General features: G+C 46.3%; 1 protein-coding gene across 2 annotated transcripts in view; it reads left to right on the top strand.

The window, feature by feature from the left end:
* Positions 1 to 15,351, top strand: part of LOC147098473 (paired box protein Pax-2-like) — a 473,205-nt gene that overhangs the window by 163,713 nt on the left and 294,141 nt on the right. For both annotated transcript variants that reach the window (XM_085970221.1, XM_085970220.1), the window contains exon 7: positions 2,307 to 2,433. In XM_085970221.1, coding sequence (XP_085826347.1) covers positions 2,307 to 2,433 — 127 coding nt within the window. The remainder of the gene's footprint in view (positions 1 to 2,306; positions 2,434 to 15,351) is intronic.

Here is a 15,351-nt window from a genome sequence, read left to right as displayed (position 1 = left end):
ATTAATCAGGACACTTGGCTTGTTGGTCCTTTTGTTGTTTTGTTTTCATCTTTGTAAAGGTAGCTTTGAGATGTAGCTGTCGGTTTGGAAAGCCGCTTGATGTAGTCGGACGTGTTTTTAAATTCAATGAGTCTCCACCCCGCACTCCTGTACTCCGTGGCTTCTCTTTTCAAAACCGGCTCTGCGTTGGGGGAATTGCTATTATGCATTTGAATGCTATTAAAAAGGGAACATCCCCTGCAGCTGGGCAACAGTTGTAGGAGACAATCAAGGGTTAGCTGTTGTTGAATGAGACAAGGCAAGGTCAGCGAGAGGCCTACCAAGACATGGCCACTTGGGGTATCGCTCCACTCGGGTGTCATGACAGAAAGTGCCACGAAACTGCAGACATTTTTATCCCTCCTTCCTGCATCTCTTCCTAATTTCCACTCTTCCATCTCCTTTTGTTCTACCGCCTCTTTTGTTGTTCTTCCTTTTATTCTTTCATTTATCACGCTCTTCCTTTCTTTCCCGTTTCCTTCTTCTTTCTTTGTTCCGTCTATCACTGATGGACAAGTGTTATTCATTGTCGCTTGAGCATTTCTTTTGCTTAATTTGAGTTTTCTGTACTTATAACCAAGGTCGTTGTGACAGATTTGTGTGGTGCTATTCCTATGGAAACCACACTGGCCCCTGAAATTCTGGGGCTGGAGCAGGCATAAAGTAACAGTTACGCAGAGGGAGAGTAGGGAGAGAAAATGGGCCGGATCCTGGCTCAGCCAGGTTTCATCCACATTTCGACCAAACCTTGAAATTCAGCAGAGCCATGAATGGATCTTCTCCACCCCCGAAACCCCCCCCCCCCCTACCATGTTAAGGGGGCATATCGGACGGAGTTCCTGAGCTTCCCTGAGACAATTGAAAGCCCTCAGTAGAACTCACACCAGTGGAAACCTGGCTTAAGCCTATTTGAGGCCTTGTAAAGGCACCAAATCTTTACTGGAGTAAGGTAATCACTCTCGGAGGCAATTGATTATCTTCTCATGTAAGAGTGGTCCCAGTGGGAGGAGAAGGATTAAAAAATAAATTTCTACAGTTCATTTGGGCCTATGCAGGACTCCAATCTACCTTGGAATAATGAATTGGCTCAGCTTGTGGTGGCCACTATTGTAGACCCTTTGCAGGTCCACCCCAGCTGTGCAAAGGATCCTGTCCATGGAATTTGGGAAAGGGTCTCTGGCTTTGACAAGGGTGGGTGAGGGCTCCACTTCAGTGCACTTCTGCCAGTGGAGCGAGGCCCCACGAATTTCCAGGCCATTGTATTCATTCACTCAATCAGGCATCGCCAGGTCAGCAGTGGCATGGTTTGATGCAAAGTGCAGCTTCCTCTACTCTGCTCTGTTCCAATAAGGTGCCTCAGCCCCAATTTCAGGGCAACACCTTTAGGGACAGTATTCTGTGATGAACCCGTGCCCACTAGAAACTGGATTGAGACTATCCATTTAGAGCCCTTACAGAGGAGACTTTCATCCCAATAGTCTGACCTGGATTTGAACCCAGATTCACGTGTGATATTCATGTGTTCCTTCCTGCTTTAATACACAGCAGTGCATTTGGGCTGAACATTTCACCTGTTATAAGGACATGTGATGGAATCTCTGCACACTCCTCATATCAGAGATGGGAAATTGATCTACTTTGAGACCCCATTGTAACATTACTAAGCACCACTCTTGCTAGCCTGCATCACTATGGCAGTAGTAAAGGCTGCCTCTCTGATATATTAACGACACTCACCCCTCAATCTCTTACTTATCACAGTTCAAGTCCCACTCCAGCAACTTGAGCCCAAAGTCCAGTACTGAGGGAGTGCTGCACTGTCAGAGGTGCTGTGGACATAAAAGATCTCATGGCACTATTTTGAAGAAGAGCTGGGGAATATCTCACTCCCAGTGTCAGTTATACATAATATCTTACTTCCATTCTCTGTTATTACTTGTAATTAATTCCCAGTGTCTGTTATTTTCTGTGTCTCACTCCCAGGTCTCTATTGCTCCCTGTAACTCCTTCCCAGGACTCCGCTACTCTCTGTATCTCCTTCCCAGGTTCTGTTGTTTGTGTCTCACTCCCAGATTCTCCATTATGTCACACTGATGGAATGTAAGAAAATATTCAGTCTCCATCAGTCTTCTGTGAGAAAACGAAAATGAACCTTCTTCTATTTTGGGGGGGAGGGGGGGTTATAAAGTCACTTGCAAGGAATCCAAAGTGAACTCCTATCAGTGTTCCCTTCATTACACCTGGCTTTTTTGTTGTGTTTCTCTCAGGCTAATGAATATTCCCTCTCCGCCCTGGCCTCTGGATTAGACGATGTTAAAAGCAGCCTATCAGCCGCTGCCACTCCTGACCTCGGGAGCAACGTTTCAGGACCCCAGAGCTACCCAGTTGTGACAGGTAAGGTGTCTACCTCATCCACCAGCTTAATAATAAAAATGTCAGCAACCAAGGAGTGTTGGGTAAAAATATTTATAGTCAGGTAACGGGGAATATTTAAAGGTGCATTTGCCATTATGATTATAAAATGTTGCCTAAAATTTTGTTGTTTTGGATGGATTGTTTTCCTCATGGTCACATGATTGGTGATGCATTTCAACATGATCTGTGTAGGCAAAGTTAAAATATAAATCATAGAGTCATGGAGTCATACGGGACAGAAGGAAGCCATTTGGCCCATCGAGTCCGTGCCAGCTCCCTGCAGAGCAATCGAGTCAGTCCCATTCCCCCACTCTATCCCCTATGGGTGGGGTGTGGTTGGGTGGATGGATAGATAGATGGTTGTTGGGTGAAAGGATGGATGGAGAGCTGGAGGGGTTGATGAACGGAAGGCTACATTGGTCGAATGGATGGACGGTGACAAGATATAAGGATAGGCGGGTTGGTGAATGGGTAGACGGGTAGGTGCGTAGATGGCTGGCCAGATGGAAATGGGTGCCTGAACGGATGGGTCAGTGGATGGATTGAGAAGTTGGTGGGTTGGGTGTATTGATGGATTGAAAGGTGGTTGGGTGGGTGAGTTTTTGTATATAAGTTGATTCTTATCTTTCAGGTAAAGGGTATTTGACAAGAACCTAGGCAATTTTTAGTTATTGTTAAATAATGGAATGCCTGTCTCAAAGATAGGCCATTCCTGCCCCTTCAGTGTCTTTAGTAAGGAATCGTGTCAAGAGCTAAATTGTACATTGTTATGAATGTAACTGTTGCAAACTGACCACCTTGGCACAAGATGATGTAAAATAGCATGCACTGTACTCACTACGCTGCATATTGTTGTATTCACCACCAAGTGGTATAATCTGTACTTGTAATTATTGCCCTAACCACACTACGCACAATAGAGGGTAAACCTGTTGGCAGAGCCATAGAGACCAGGAGGGTCCTGGTTCGTAATGAATTAGGTGATTTCAGCCAGGGTGGCAGTAGAAGTGTTATTGGTGGCCGCAGCATTGGCCAGAGTGCCTGCTTTCCATCACCAACCATGCCGGCTGGAAAGGGCACGTGTGCAAATGTTGGATGAGGACAGAATTGGGCAGAGTTTCAGTGCACACATGATGGAATAGCTAGCAGGCACACAGCATCTAGGTTCCCACATGGTGGATGGCTACTGAGGAAAGGAGAGGTGACAATTGTGCATAAAAATCAAGGGGTGTAAACATTGTGCCGACGCTCTGGAGTTTGCAGAGAACAGACTTGTGGTCATTCTCATGAGGTGTTATGGATCCCAGTTATCCATCGAGCTCCTGTGAAAGAGATAAACAAATTATTGTTTTTTAAAATTCAGACGAGGCCATGGAGGGATTTGAAAACAAGGATGAGAATTTTAAAATTGAGGCATTGCCAGACTGGGAGCCAATGTAGGCCAGCGAGCACAGGGGGTGATGGGCGAACGGGACTTGGTGCGAGTTAGGACACGGGGCAGCAGAGGTTTGGATGAGCTCAAGTTTATGGAGGGTAGAAGGTGGGAGGCCGGCCAGGAGTGCGTTGGAATAGTCAAGTCTAGAGGCAATAACGGGTGAGGGTTTCAGCAGCAGATGAGCTGAGGCAGGGGCAGAGTCGGGTGATGTTACAGAGGTGAAAGTAGGCGGTCTTGGTGAGGGTCCGGATATGTATTTATCCTATAACCAACACCACTAAAAACAGATTATCTGGTCATTATCACATTGCTGTTTGTGGGAGCTTGCTGTGCGCAAATTGGCTACTGCGTTTCCCACATTACAAAAGTGACTACACTTCAAAAAGTAGTCTATTGGATGTAAAGCGCTTTTCGCACTTATCAATGCAAATGTTTAAAAGAACTCCAAGCAGAATTTTTTTTAAGCCAATTCTCTCCCCATCTCTCTTGAAGGTGCAGGGTTAGATTCCATGGATCCACATCGTTAACGTGCAGCATCACAGCCAAGCCAGCTCCTGTATTTACTCAACATCTACACACATATTGCATCAAAAATCACTGGATAGCAGTCAAGAAAGGGGAGCTCTTATTGGATATTTCTCCTCCTTTAGCCCAGGGGTACTGAGGCTAAGTTGTTGCAACTCAACCTTGTCCTGGCTGATATCAACACAGATGGGGAATGAAATCTGGAATCACCTATTCTGTAAGCTTTTGTTCTACAGCCTGCAGTGACTTTCCCTACTGCGTTACGGGGTGTGTCCCTTTAGTGACTGCCGGACTGACAGCGATCTAACACTGATGCACGGCAAATAGTTAGCAAGTTAACCAGGCCCTGCCTTATCACTGAACCGCAGAGGTGCAAGGGCAACAGGTGAACTGGCACTCATAGGGTTAAACACGGTAATGCCCATCTGTCAGTGTCAGATTAATATGAGAGTGTTTTTATTAAAATGCACATAATTATACATGAGCCATCAAAAACTGTGACAGTAAATGCACTCTATGTGGCAAGGGGGACCGATTGAACTCTCAAATGATATGGTGCAATTATGTGACAAAGGGATTCCTTATCTTATAAGTATGTGGATTGATGATTTGACTAACAGGTTAGGCTAGAACAGAAAAGAAAGGGCTATTTCTTCCCTTGTTGCTGAGGTCCTTCTCGTCTGGTGCCTGGACTTCATGCTCATGCTTACACGCTAGTCTCACATGAGGTGCTCACTGACCAAACAGCAAAGAATTCTTCCTTTAGTTTTATCTTTCTGTTGCTTTGATCTTTTTGAGTACTTTTTCTTTTACATTTGGATTATTTTCTCATTCTTCCTTTCTTCCATCATTCTTTCTTGCAAACAACAACTTCAAGACTGAGGTTCCTCTCCTCAATCATCCACAACCATTCCAAAAACAAAATCGCTGAAAGTACCTGTGGAACCTCGCTCTGATTTGCACAGCACATTCAGACAGTACTGATTGGACAATTAAGTTTTCAGTGGTGTAGTCTGTAGGGATGTATGCTATTCACAGGTTCCATAATCTTGGAAGGATAACATTGAGGATGCACTGCATAGGATAACAAGTATAATACCAAAGGGATGGTTTTCCGAATGAGCACTCCTAACCTGCCACCTTGAAATGAATGTGAAGTGGAAATAAAATAAAATCTGAGAAAATTGGTAATAAAATAGAACTCTTTTCCCCTTTCCTGTTTTATATATTTGTTCTTGCAATGTGGGCAACACTGGCAAGACAGTATTTATTGCCCTTCCCTTAGTTGCCTTGAGGATATTAACACACCGTGATCAAGTCCAGTTCAGACCAGGTACACCAAATCTATGCAAAGTCGAGGAACCCCATAACATTTATCAATGTACCCTGAATTTTACCATGGCTGGTCAATCATTAGGAACATCAGAACAGAGTATGACATTCAGCCCCTCGAGCTTATTCCGCCATTCAATTGGATCATGGTTGATCTGTACCTCAACTCCATTTACCCACCTTTGCTCCATACCCCTTGATACCCTTACCTAACAAAAATCTATCGATCGCAGCCTTGAAAATGTCAATTGACCCAACATCCACAGCCTTTTGAGGGAGAGAAGTCAAGATTTCCACTACCCTTTGTGTGAAAATGCCCTAGAGTTCTGCAGACCTGCTCGTCTTCCACAGTGAGTTGACTTGTTTCCGAACTTCCCTCTCATCTTGGCGCCACCTCAACTCCAAAGAGATCCCGCTTACCTACCCCCAAGGAAATGAGTCACCAGTTGGTCACTGGACAACTGACAAACACAACTCACTATAAAACATGTGAGGACATCGCTATCAATTACTGCGAAAGACTGGAAGTTAAGTGAGTAACAAACAGGCTTTTATTAGCTAAAGAACGAAGGCATGCCTCTAGTGGTCGACCGGTCCTGAATGCCTGGGGGACTGCAGAGCAGCCGCCTTTATACCAGGGCATATGGGTGGAGCCAGGGGCGGAGCCAGCTGAGGCATGCACAGACAGGTACAACAATGGGCAAGAGTGAACAACAGTGAAGTGAACAACAGTGAAGTGAACAACAGTGGTTTACCACAGACATGACCTCCATCCTCCTGGTAACAGGATGGACACACACCATACCCCCCATGGAGCGGTGGTTCCATCAGTTGCAGCTTGTGTTGTGCCAGCCACCCAGATGTTCCAGATGTCGCAGTCTATTGCCGTGTACCAGGCTTACTGTTCGCCAACAGTACCTCATGTGAGGGGATTTGATAACGATGTGTGACCGCCATGAGGCTGACTCCTCCCCCAGGGTTCTCAGTGACAGGTTGTTGTCAGCTGGAACTATCCCTTCCTGCAGTCACTTCCCTTTTTTGCTGTGAATCCACCCCGCCGCTTGGTCCCAGGTCTTGCACTGGGGACATGTCTCAAGCCTTGGAGTTCAGAACCATGAAAGAGAATTGTTTGGACACGTGTCTCATGGCACAGACTAAACCTGCACTGGGATCTTGCTGTCATTGAACTAAGATGAGAAAGACAAAGGCAGCTTTCACTCCATCTCAGTCCAGGATTGTAACCAGGCTGAAGTTGCATCCACCAGGACCCCCAGGTATGGTTATGAGTCAACAATGGGAATTGATGATCTTATACCTTCAAGGTCCCCTCTTGCACCTGAGGACACCCACCAGCAAGTTAGCCCATTGACAGTGAGTAATCTGCACGAGCTCCCCAGGTGAATCTGCCAACAACACAACATCATCTGTGACAAGAGGCGCTGTAATACTTTCAAAAACATCTGGAAAAGACACTCCTACTCTGTCCCTCATGATGCATCTGCCACCTGATTGATGAAGACATTGAATTGGATGGATGACAGTGGGAGAGATAAGCTCAATGAGTCTTTCATCTATCCTTACATGGATCTTGGAGCTAGAGTACACATCCCAGATTTGGCCATCTATTCCCCCCAGCTTCCAACTTTCTCCTACGGGCTGCGTAAGGTGCCAAGCTAAATGTTTTACAAAAACTAATAAAAATTAAAATATTGTAAGTCGCTTTCCCCATAGCTTTCCAATGTTCTGAAATCTTATATAAAGCCAAAAACTTCCTACACATTGTTCATGAGAATAGACTCCAGCCTGTTCCTTTCTGACTGCTCCACAGATCTCCAGAGCATGCGATACGTGTGCAGTCTCAATCCGGTGAACCACTTAAAGAACCACTGGTAACAGTGAGATTGCTCGGTAGTTTTGGGACTCGCTGTGAACCCTGCTCTTGTAGATGAAAACCGCAGCTTTGCTTTGAAATACTGAGCATATGCGTAACTCAAACCGAATCCTATTCACCAACCTCAGAAGGGCAGACCGAGGTGAGTTCGTGGATTTTGGTCCTGTTCCCCAAGATCATCGCCGTTCCTGCCCCGAATGCCATCCATGCCTTCCACCCTACTGTTTGCTGGGTGATGCAGTGTGGTGTCCACTTCCTCCTGCTCAACTGGTTCTTTAAGGCCTTCTGGCCTAGAAATTTGGGGGCGCCGAAATTTCCGCTCCGGATGGAGCTGCTTGCGCCAGCGCGATATTCAGTTTCAGCGCCCCAAACGGAAGCGGGGCGCTGCTCGTGGCGCCCCGCGTCCCTCTTGGGGCGCTGAGACTGAATATCGCAGCGCAACGTGCTGCAGTGCCACACGCTGCGGCACGGCGCGCTGCGGTACTGCAGGCCTTCCTCCCCTTCTTAAAGGGGAGGGGCCTGCACCAGCACGATCCTCGGTGCCGGGCTCTTGGGACACAGCCGGCACTGCCCGGGGGGGGGGGCTCAGGAGGCCGGGGCCGGCGGCACGAGGAGGTGCTGGCAGGCGTCCAGCAAAAAAAATGGCCGCCCCGCACCGCCCCTTTAATTAGCGCCACTACTGCCACAGATTGCGACCGGCGTTACAGAGGGGGGGCGCGACCCAATATCGCGATCGGGGCGGTAGCGGGGCGCTGCACACACCGATGACGCCATCGGTGGCGGCGCAGTGCTACAGGCTAACGCTGCCATTAGCGCCCCGCTAAATTTCGCGGGGGGCGTGGCCAGTGGCGCTAAAGCCACTAAGTGCCCTCTTTGGGTGCTAACCGGTGGCACAGCCCACCGACTTTCTAGGCCAGTCTGTGCAGCAGATGCCTCCAATTTTTCTAACACCCATGCAGATGAGTTTTTGCTACAGCCTGTTGGGGTCAAACACCAACAGAATGGTGCTCTCTCCAAACACTGAGGATGCCTTCACTAGACTTGTCACTCACTGGCATTGGCGTACAGGAACCTTTATGATCACAACTGACAACGGCAAACCAACTGGGGATAATTTCTGTGTATTTGCAGGTGAATGCAACCCACTGATCCTGCTTCATTTTCCTAACGGCCCTCTTGATTTCATGAGGTGCTGCATCATAATCTACCTTTACAGCGTCTCACCATATACCACAGTAAGGCCCTCTGTTTTCAGCCCACAGCTCTCCTTCCCTTGCAGTTACCTTAACAGGATTTAGTGATTCAGTGACTAGCAGGCTCAAGCTTCAGCCACAGAGGCAAGGAAACAATTGAGCACATCATTCGCCATCAGTTCTAGCCCATCAGCAATCGCACAAACCCCAGTCCCAAACTTCACACTCGGCAATATTTTTCTTGTGGCTCAGCGCCTTGGCTTGATTACTTGTAGCGCAGATGGCATCAGCCACTCCAACTTGGCAGTCACCCTTTGTATTTATGAATGAACAGTATACTCTGCAACATGGGGACCAGACTTAATGACAGGCAGCATTATTTATGTCAGAACTGGCAATCCTGTATTGCGCACAGTGCCAACCCTCACTGGCCTGTCTCTCTATCCCAGGGCCTGGTTCACTCTCTGTCTATCCTGTCTCTAACTGTGTCCCAGGGCCTGGTTCACTCTCTGTCTATCCTGTCTCTAACTGTGTCCCAGGGCCTGGTTCACTCTCTGTCTATCCTGTCTCTAACTGTGTCCCAGGGCCTGGTTCACTCTCTGTCTATCCTGTCTCTAACTGTGTCCCAGGGCCTGGTTCACTCTCTGTCTATCCTGTCTCTAACTGTGTTCTGGAGCCTGGTTCACTAAGTCCTTTCCCAGAGGCTCCATTAATTCATCCCTTTTCCGCTCTACTCTGCCTCGCTCTCTGTTGATTGGTGGCGTTCACCCATGTCCCACCTCACAGGATTGGAGGAGCCAGTCAACGTTTGTCAATTTAAAATGGAAAACAAATGGCTACTCACCCTACCCACAATCTCCTACCTACCAGAAACCACTTCATCCTGTGCCAGTCAGCCAGAGACAGAAAGGTTATTTTAGTAGATGGTACGCAAGCAACATGAACTGGGTGGTGTGGGGAGGGTGATAAAGCTGAACGTCTGCTCAGATTGTTTGGCTCTTTAATTTGGATCTGCATTCAGTCCTAACACAACATTGGCTGAGGCAGGAGATGTCACAGGATTACAAGCACAAGTCCATGAGGAGTTAATCCTGCAAACTGGAGTGAAGGAAGAAATAAATCACTTTGGATGGACAGAATTATATCCCTAACAGCACCAGCAACACTCCTGGACAAGAGACAGGAAAAGCACTGCATCCAACAGGCAATCTTCCAACCTCCAGCTCCAACCTCTCTCTATCACAGTTGCCTTCTCTATTTTATCAATATACTTTTTTTATTCGTTCTCGGGATTTGGGCATCACTGGAAAGTACAGCATTTACTGCACCTAACTGGTTGCCCTTGAGAAGGCGGTGGTGGGCCTTCTTCTTGAACTTCTGCAGTTCGTGTAGTGCTATTAGGGAGGGAGTTCCAGGATTTTGACCCAGCGACGAGGAAGGAACGGTGATATATTTCCAAGACAGGATGTTGTGTGACTTGCAGGGAAATTGGAGGTGGTGATGTTCCCATGCAACTGCTGCCCTTGTCCTTCTAGGTGGTAGAGGTCGCGGGTTTGGGAGGTGCAGCTGAAGAAGCCTTGGTGAGTTGCTGCAGTGCATCTTGTAGATGGTACACACTGCAGCCACGGTGTGCCGGTGGTTTTGGGCCTTGACTATTGACCCCTCAGGATGGTACGGCACTTATTTAAGTGATTCATTTTTTACTGAACCGGTGCCACAATGCCCACGTTGGGACCTGTTAGACCAGTGTTGAAGTGTTGACTGGTTCCATCTACTTTCCCTCAATCATTGTGCTTTGACCCAGCTGGTGTTCTACCTCATTGAGCATTATATGGGGACATTTTAAATAAAAATAAAGTTAGTGGGCTGGTGTTCGTGGCAGTTTCAAGTCCTCCTAGACAGCCCTTCGTCTCCAAAGCTGGAAATGAATCTCAGATGGAATGTTGATCCCTTGGTGTGTTTGTGGCCTGAGCCACTCAATAATCGTGACCTCCCAAGTGTGTTTTGAGATCTGGATTAATAGCACCATTATTGCCGGAGGTGCTGAAGATTACGCTCTTCTAAAAATGTTTTCATTGTCAATTAAAACGACTGAAGTTATTGATCTTGTTGATTTTATGTCGTAGAGATTTGCATAATCTATTATAAATGAAGGACTCATGAACTGTATTACTGTTACAAAAAGCACCTAGAACTCTCTTGAATTTGCAACGTAATTGGCAGTTTGATATGCTCTACATAAGTTGAATACAACACATATGAAATAGGGAAACAATTTTCAATTTACTCAACAAGGGATCTTCAATTTTGTTCTCCTACAACGTTGCTTTGCAAGAACTATCAGGCTGTCTAAATGCTGTACAGTTAGAGCTCTCAGGGAGGCTAGATAAGTACCTGAGGGAAGAAGGAATAGAAGGATATGCTGATAGGGTTACATGAGGTAGGGTGGGAGGATTTTAGATTTTTGTTAGGCAAGGATATTAAAGATTACGGAACCAAAGTGGGTAAATGGAATTTAGATTACAGATCAGCCATGATCTAATTGAACGGTGCAATAGGCTCGAGGGGCTGAATAGCCTACTCCTGTTCCTGTGAGGCTCATGTGGAATATAAACACCAACATGGACCAGTTGAGCCAAATGGCCTGTTTCTGTGCTGTAAATTCTTTGTAATTCTATGCAATTCTAGCACGGTTCAATGGGGGTCCAGTACACCACGACTGGTATTAAGAGGTTCTTCAATGAGACGCTAGTGCTCCACAGTTAGAGCCAATCGGCCTATCGTATGGCACGCCAGTGTCAAACAGCGAGGACTACTGACACTCTGACTTGGTGTCAATGCTCTACTTCTAGAAGTACTGGGGCCTCTGAAAGGGGAGGGAGTGTGTGCCGATTACTTTTTCAAAAGTTAACAACTTGGTTCAGTTGGTAGCAACCCTCAGTAGGATGTGGATTCAAGTCCCTCCTCAGGACTTGAGCGCATAGTCTATATACGATAGCAAAATACTGCAGATGCTGGAAATCCGAAATAACAACAGAAAATGCTGGAAAAACTCAGCAGGCCAGGCAACATCCGTGGAGAGAAATTAGAGTTGACGTTTCGGGTTGAAACCCTTTTTCAAAAAGGGTTTCGACCCGAAACATCAACTCTTATTTTCTCTCCACGGATGTTGCCTGGCCTGCTGAGTTTTTCCAGCATTTTCTGTTGTTATAGTGCATAGTCTAGCCCAGTGCTGTTTTTTGGATGAGATGTTGAACTAAGGATCTGTTTGCCTGGTCAGATGGATGTGCAAGATCCCATGGCACTATCCAAAGAAAAGCAAGGAGCTCTCTGATGTCCTGGCGAACATTCATCCCTCAATCAACGACACCAAAACAGATTAACTGAACATTCTCCTTATTACTGTTTGTTCGGCCTCACTGCATGTAAATTGGCTGCCGTGTTTTGCCTTCATAACAGTGACTGCACTTCAAAAGTAAATCATTGGCTGCGAAGCACTTTAACTTTCCAGGTCCTGCATGTGATCCAGATCATGTAATTCTTAATCATATTAATGGAAAAATTTGACATTCCACAAATATAAAATTAGTCTTTCAGGGCCAGAGCAGTTGTTCAGCAGTCAATACGCCACTAAAAACCCAGTTGCAACCTCTTTCAACAAGGCTTAATGTTTCAGGGAGTTTTGTTAACAGCGATATTCCATTGTAAAAGGGGAAGTTTTCATCAGTTCAACTGATTGTCGGCTCTGGGGAGTTCCACAGCACAACCTATGGTGGAGCAGGGAATGTCTTGACAAAGGGTTTAGGCCTGAAATGTTGACTCTATTTCTCTCTCCACGGATGTTGCCTGGCCTGCTGAGTTTTTCCAGCATTTTCCTATGTTATTTCAGATTTCCAGCATCTGCAGTATTTTGCTATCGTACTAGGGATTGGCTGACCGTCACTTCAGGATTTCCGCATTTATCTGCACATGCGCTAAATCTTGAATTTGGTCAGTTTCAGAGTAATGATGGTGACCGCTGACAGTTTTGCCGTCATTACCACCGCAAAATCCAGGCCAGTAGTTTTTCACTAAAATGGTCTCCTTTTAAAAGACCCAGCATTTCTTTCCTATTCCATAGAGTTAGTTGGCAATCCAATCTTGTACATTATGGTGGAAAACTGTACGTTAGTTTATAGGTGTTCTCTGTCAGGATAGAGAGTGACGTTAACACTAATAACAGGTTAAGTTGTTTTTAGCCATTGCCATTAGTACTTACTCTCCTCCTCCCCGGTTTGATAACACTGCCGCTTTTAGTGAAATTCATCCCTTTGTAGTAAAGCTAGTATCAAACACTAACCCTTAGAAGGCAAAGTGAACTCTGGTAAGTTTAAAATCAGGTTGGCTGAAAAATCTAATACCTTTCAGAGGCATGGACCAAATAATGTCATGAACATTGTGTTGGATCATGTGCAGGACCTGGAATGTTAATAGCCACATGGTGTACTCCAAGCCTGGAGCTCTGAGTGCACATTGGATATATTTGAGACAGCTGCCAAGTCACACACGGAGAATTGTTACTGTATTATTGGGAAACCAAGTTGAAAAGATAAAGTCCATTTTGTAGACCAACCACCGAGGTTGGGAACAGTGGGTAAGTTGGTGAGGCCAGTAAGTGCTGATTAGGAGAAGCCAATCTTGGGGTTTAAAATCCTGGGAGGAGGAAAAGACTGATTGGGAAGAAAGGGGGTTGTTGGGGATGGGGTGGGAGAAGAAGTTCTACAGGTTTGAGATCCTGGAAAAGAAAGAGTTAGAGCAGAGAGGAGAGAAAATCAGACAAAGAGCAGAGTAACTAAGAGGGTTTGCAGAGATGGGGTGACAGAGAGGATAAATTTCAAAGGGTGCTTATAAGAGTCAGATGAAGAGGGAGAGGAAACTGTCCAAGATATTGGGACATCCTTACAGAATTTGACAGTGTCACAGGGGCACAAGAGAATTGGAAGTTGTGCAGAGAAGTGCCATAAGGCAGAGGTTAACGTTATACGGAAAGGCCAGACTTCAGCCTTGAAATGAGACGAACAAGAAGGGGGCTTAGAGTGGTATACGAGGCATCAGGTGAAATAGAAAAGAATAACGCTGAGCAATATTTTGGGTTCAACAGCAGCTGCAGCTCAAGGGAACATTGGCACAATCTGGGAAAGGGCAAGATTAATGGCAGGAAGCACTTCACACAAAGAATGATCAGTGCATGGAATGACCTTCTGGGTAGGGTCGTGGGGGCTAACATTCTGGAATCATTCAAGAGGTAGTGAGAGATTGTGATCGAGAAACCCATAGGTTCCTGTGGAAGGTTGGCCTAGAATGGACCTTTCTTCATCTTTGCGATCATGAGAGGCTACGGCGAGTCTACTGTAAGTGACCTAAGAAGATTCGCCAGCTATAAACTGGCAGAATTCTCACTGAGAGTCCCATGGCTCACCATGTGCAGCCATATAATCTGCAGGGAGCCTCTTAAGAATGTAACGACCGTGCTAGATCTTGTCAATTAAGGCCCTATTAAGACATTACTTTAGAGTTGACAAAAGTGGATTTGGTGCAGAAATATTGGAGTTAAGTGTCAGAGGTTATATCATTATGGAGGAGTTAAACTATTTAATTTGGGGATTACACATAAGCCTAAAGGTTAAGGCATTGTAAATGCTGTTGTAACTATTGTGATTGGTGTGGGTGGAAAGAGCTCTGTGCTCCTGTAACAGTGTGAGTCACCGCTGTGGTCCTTCCAGTCTTTTGCATGGGTACCCTGTGGAGACCATTAATCTCACGCTTCCTGAAGCTGGCCGGTGATGCTCGGCACCCTACTATGCCGTGGGGAACTTGTGAGAATCATCGATGCCAGAGTTCAGCTCTGCCAGGGGCGTGGAGAACTGAGCTGGGTGTGAGCTGGGAGTAAGCTGGGTGTAAGTAGGGTGCGAGCTGCGTGAAGAGGGGCATTTATGTTCTGTTGTCAATGAATTTCTGTGGGAAGCAGTTCAGTGAGGTTTACAGGCCCCCAGTTGCCACTGCCATCTGGGTTGCACTCATCATGCTGTGGGCTCTTCAGTACAATCAGTGGTGGAAGTGGAACTTGTTAAGAGTGGGTGCTGAGGCCCTCTCAGCCTTCCGTAGCCTTTGACATTGATCTTCGCTGTCGTTTTTTTTTATCCATGTGATCCAAAGCTTGTTTGTTTCCCATGGGAACCAATTACAGGAGGAAAAAAGCTTTACATATTGAGGGATTAGGGGAAGTTTCTAAATGTAACCAATGTTCCCTCTTATTTATTTTTGGGTGCACAACCCCTTTAAGGGGCCGCGCGGACAATTCGCAGTTTTGCGCATGCACGAAACTTACCATCGAGAAAGCCGGTCTCTGGCTGCGGGGGGACCAGCAGAGTATAGGGAACGTTGAATGCAACCAACAGAGTCCTCAGCCCTCGACTTCCTTCCTGCCTCAGTGGCGACAGATCCTCGGCTTGCCCCTTGTCTGCGGCTCTGATCCCAGCTGG

This window comes from Somniosus microcephalus, chromosome 29 (genome assembly GCF_052327205.1).
Source record: "Somniosus microcephalus isolate GS21.2 chromosome 29, FLI_Smic_1.0, whole genome shotgun sequence".
Classification (NCBI taxonomy): Eukaryota; Metazoa; Chordata; class Chondrichthyes; order Squaliformes; family Somniosidae; genus Somniosus; species Somniosus microcephalus.
The sequence above is the reverse complement of the archived record's forward strand: the minus strand, read 5'-3'. Positions and strand labels throughout refer to the sequence as shown.